The sequence below is a fragment of the Myotis davidii genome, unplaced genomic scaffold (assembly GCF_000327345.1).
Source record: "Myotis davidii unplaced genomic scaffold, ASM32734v1 scaffold44, whole genome shotgun sequence".
In the NCBI taxonomy this organism is placed as follows: domain Eukaryota; kingdom Metazoa; phylum Chordata; class Mammalia; order Chiroptera; family Vespertilionidae; genus Myotis; species Myotis davidii.
This window is the reverse complement of record NW_006299705.1, coordinates 2,514,590-2,518,929: the sequence shown is the minus strand read 5'-3', so window position 1 is coordinate 2,518,929 and position 4,340 is coordinate 2,514,590. Positions and strand designations below refer to the sequence as shown.

At 35.6% G+C, this 4,340-nt stretch overlaps 1 protein-coding gene across 1 annotated transcript in view; it reads left to right on the top strand.

Moving 5' to 3' along the window:
- ANKRD31 (ankyrin repeat domain 31) overlaps positions 1–4,340 on the top strand; it is a 124,236-nt gene that overhangs the window by 31,815 nt on the left and 88,081 nt on the right. Inside the window, exon 7 of the mRNA XM_015571672.1 lies at positions 2,079–2,621. Within this exon, the coding sequence (XP_015427158.1) occupies positions 2,079–2,621 (543 nt within the window). The remainder of the gene's footprint in view (positions 1–2,078; positions 2,622–4,340) is intronic.

Sequence of the window (4,340 nt, the reverse complement as noted above, 5' to 3'; positions counted from 1 at the left end):
AGGGACTTGTTCAAGTCAAGAACCCGGAAGCAAGAGAAAGAGCATAAAATTTGGAACCAGATAGGTGTGCATTCCAAGTGTGTTATTTATATGTGTAGAATTCCACTTCACAGTGGTATGTGTAGATACCCATTTCACAGGATTGTGAGGACAGAGCAATGATAGTTCATGGTGTCTGGACCTTAGTTGGTGCTTAATAATATGTGTTTCTCCCTTATTTCACTCCTTCACAAATTTTTTATTTCAGGCTCGAGTCCCTTTTCCTCTATGGCTCTTTCTCAGATAATTCTGTTGATCTTGACCAAATTGCTCTCTCTTTAACATTCGTTATTCACTGACTATATCAGTATTTCTTAAGCACTTGCATCCTATAAAATTAATAGATCTTTTGAGAAAAAGAATTTTTTTGAACAAAGAAGTTTGGAGAACACTGTATCCTAAAGTCTCAGATTTATAATGTGCATACTATGAAAATTCTTATGGTAAAGAAACCAAGCATTTTAAAAACAATCATGAAAGCTTGCTGCAGACTCCCTCTTCCCTTCTCCAGAAAACGATCTTGTAATACATTAGGCCACTCTATGGTTTATGCCATTCATTTGAGTTCATACAGTATTTTTGACATTATTTATACTTTATTTTATGTCTTATGTACTTATGTTTTTAATCTTCCGTTAGAAATTAAATTCTTTTAGGGCAGTGTCCAATATACAGGGTGTCCCAAAAAATGTAGACAAGCTTTAACAGCTGATAGTTCAATTGATGTTTCTTTCTTTTTAGATTTAACGAACATTGCCTTTATAGTTATTCAAAGTGTATATACTTTATTACAGCTATGGCTTTGGATTTAATAGCTATAAAGATTTTAAATAGGAGGGAGACCTTGAACTGTGACTTTAAGAATGGATAGGATCTGGTTCTTGAATTCCTTCTAAATTCCTTTTATCTTTCAGAGAAAATTATAGTTAGCATTACTGCTAAATAAATATATCTTCTTAAGCTTTGTGTGTTATGTACGCAAGAAAATAAATTGTGGCAGGTAGAAAAGGAGGAGAGGGAATGAATAGTTTTCATTTTTCTTTTCAAATCAGAATATTAAAGGGCTTACAATTTACAGTTCATTTTATCAGAGTGGTGTGGCACTGGAAGGTGGATTTGATTTTTAGGAATAGTACATTATTGAAACCCATTCTGTTATTTAAGGTCAAGCAAATAAATGGTTTTTAGTATTGACAAGAAGTTCAGTTCCTTTAAAATACTGAGAGTGGTTTACTTTAATGGCTTATAAAAAATTTGAAAGTACTTTCAAAAGAGGAAGTCTAATAACATTTTGAGCATTAGAAATACTTGAGAATGGGTGAAACCTATTAAGGTGATGATTTTGAAAAATAATAGTCATTCAGAAATATAAGTTTTGTGGTTTTTGGTTAAAAAATTCACAACTCAGAACCATTTCTTTATAGGCAGGGCTCATAATATTTACATAGAACTGTGCCCTCATTTCTCCTCTTTGTTCCTCTGACCTGTCTTTTGGCTTTTTACTTCACATTTATATATTCATAAAGAGGTGGGAAATAAAAAGAAGATGAAAGTATACCAATTTTATTCCTGGTCAATAATTTTTTAAAAATTCAATAGGTTTATGACCAAGTTTTTGACAACTATTAACTGCAGTGAAATTTTGAGATAATCTGTTAAGTATCCATGCCATCTCTGCTTCTTTCTTTTAGCACAGTTAAACTTAGCTGAACAGATAAGTTGCCATCTGTAATTATGGTCCAGCCAATTTTACCCTTGGTCTACTTTTGTTTGTTTAGCCATTTGTTCATTAGTGATTTGGTATAGGAAAGTAGTATAGACTATTTTTATTTTGTAAAATTATTTATTGCTTAAAGTATTACAAAGAGTATTACATATGTCTCCCTTTAGACTATTTTTATTTATAGAAGGGGAGGAAATTTGTTAAAATTTTTTGGTGATAACTTACTGACATGATAATTTGGAAAACTATAAAGTTTTCATTTTAAACACTTCTTTGTATATACTGTACTGATGGAATTTCTTTTTTGAATACATAGGAGCTAAATGCAGACAGAGATTCTCCTGAAATGAGCCTTCTCTCAGGTACTGCTATTAAAGTATCTGATATGGTTGCTGTCAAGGAGAATTCATTAATAGAGTCGCAGAAGATCTTAGCAGCACCAAATGTATTTTTTGAGTCTGGAAAGGAAGTCACATTAACCATCACTTCTGAAGAAACCAAAGATGAAGAAAGCTCTGTTGAAACTTTTGTTTCTGCCTTAGAAAAGTTAATAACATCACCAGCAAACACTCAGGAGGAGACATTGTTTGGAATAATGAATGATATTGAATCTAGAGAGTTGATGAGCCCATCGAGCAACTCTTTGAATTCGCTATCAATACCTTTGACATGTCACAGAGATTTACTAGAAAACACAAAGGATGATGCATTGCCAGCTGAGTTGTTAGCAGCCATAAACACATTGTCAGAAGCCATGGTGGGACCCATTTGTCACAGAAAAGAGGGAGGCAGCAGTCTCAGTGCTGGAAATGAGCCCAACATGTCTCAGACTGATGAAGATTGTACACAAATAGCAGAGGTGAATTTTGAGTCTCTTTGTTCTACTCCACCATATGAACAAGATTCCAAGTTAGCCGAGCTGCAGGACCAGACTGATGAAGATTGTACACAAATAGCAGAGGTGAATTTTGAGTCTCTTTGTTCTACTCCACCATATGAACAAGATTCCAAGTTAGCCGAGCTGCAGGACCAGACTGATGAAGATTGTACACAAATAGCAGAGGTGAATTTTGAGTCTCTTTGTTCTACTCCACCATATGAACAAGATTCCAAGTTAGCCGAGCTGCAGGACAAGCATCCTTCAGTGCAGCAAGTAAGTGCAAGTATGAGTTTGATTTTGCCTTTTAAGAAGTCTTCATTGCCCGTATACTTTATTTTAAAATCAAGCCTTCTACACAAATATCAACACTCAGAAAAGACTTTTTGACTTTGAAGCATAGTGATCTATTTTTTTTTAATTTTAAATATATTTTTATTGATTTCAGAGAGGAAGGGAGAGAGAGATAGAAACATCAATGACGAGAGAGAATCATTGATTGGCTGCCGCCTGCACAGCCTCCACTGGGGATCAAGCCCGCAACCCTGGCATGTGCCTTGACCGAGAATCAAACTGTGACCTGGTTCATAGGTCGACACTCAACCACTGAGCCACACCAGCTAGGCTAGTAATCTTTTTAGAGGTTCCTAGGGTTGAGTTTTCAAGGGGGCAAAAGTTAAAATAGATCAGTTTCTCCCCAGAAGACCTGCAAAGACATATCATTAGATTGCTTACATACAGGAAAGAGAGAATTCTTTACCAGAATTTTCCCTATTACCTAGGAAAGTCACTATGTCTACCTGGGTGCACAGTGGAGATGAGATACTTACACCTAACAGGACATAAATATATGTAATTGGGCTGCTAAGAGAGGGAAAAGGTATGCCTGGCTTCAGGAGAACTTTGCATTCCTAGTCTGAGGTTACTGCCAGGTGTCACAGTGCCTATAGTATCATGCCTGGAGACCCTGCAGTGGCCTACCACTTGCGAAGTCCCTTTTCCTTGTTGACAATTAAAAAAAAAATTATTGTTTTCCTGATTAAAATAGTAATATATCCTCATTATACAAAAATTAAGCATTACAGCAATACATAATAATATAGTCTACCACAATTCCACTTTCCAGAGATAATCACTATTAACAGTTTAGTGTATCTCTGATTACTTCTATGCATAGTCTATATAATTTTTTTGTCTTTTTTAATTTTTATTAAATCTTTATTGTTCAGATTGTTACATTTGTTCCTCTTTTCCCCCCCATAACTCCCCTCCTTCCAGTTCCCACCCCACCCTCTGCCCTCACTCCCCACCCACTGTCCTCATCCATAGGTGCACGATTTTTGTCCAGTCTCTTCCCGCATCTCCCACACCCTTTTCCCCCCCAAGAATAGTCAGTCCATTCCCTTTCTATGTCCCTGATTCTATTATAATCACCAGTACATTCTGTTCATCAGATTATTTATTCACTTGATTCTTAGATTCACTTGTTGATAGATGCATATTTGTTGTTCATAATTTGTATCTTTACCTTTTTCTTCCTCTTCCTCTTCTTATAGGATACCTTTCAGCATTTCATATAATCCTGGTTTGGTGGTGATGAACTCCTTTAGCTTTTCCTTATCTGTGAAGCTCTTTATCTGACCTTCACTTCTGAATGATAGCTTTGCTGGATAAAGTAATCTTGGTTGTAGGTTCTTGGCA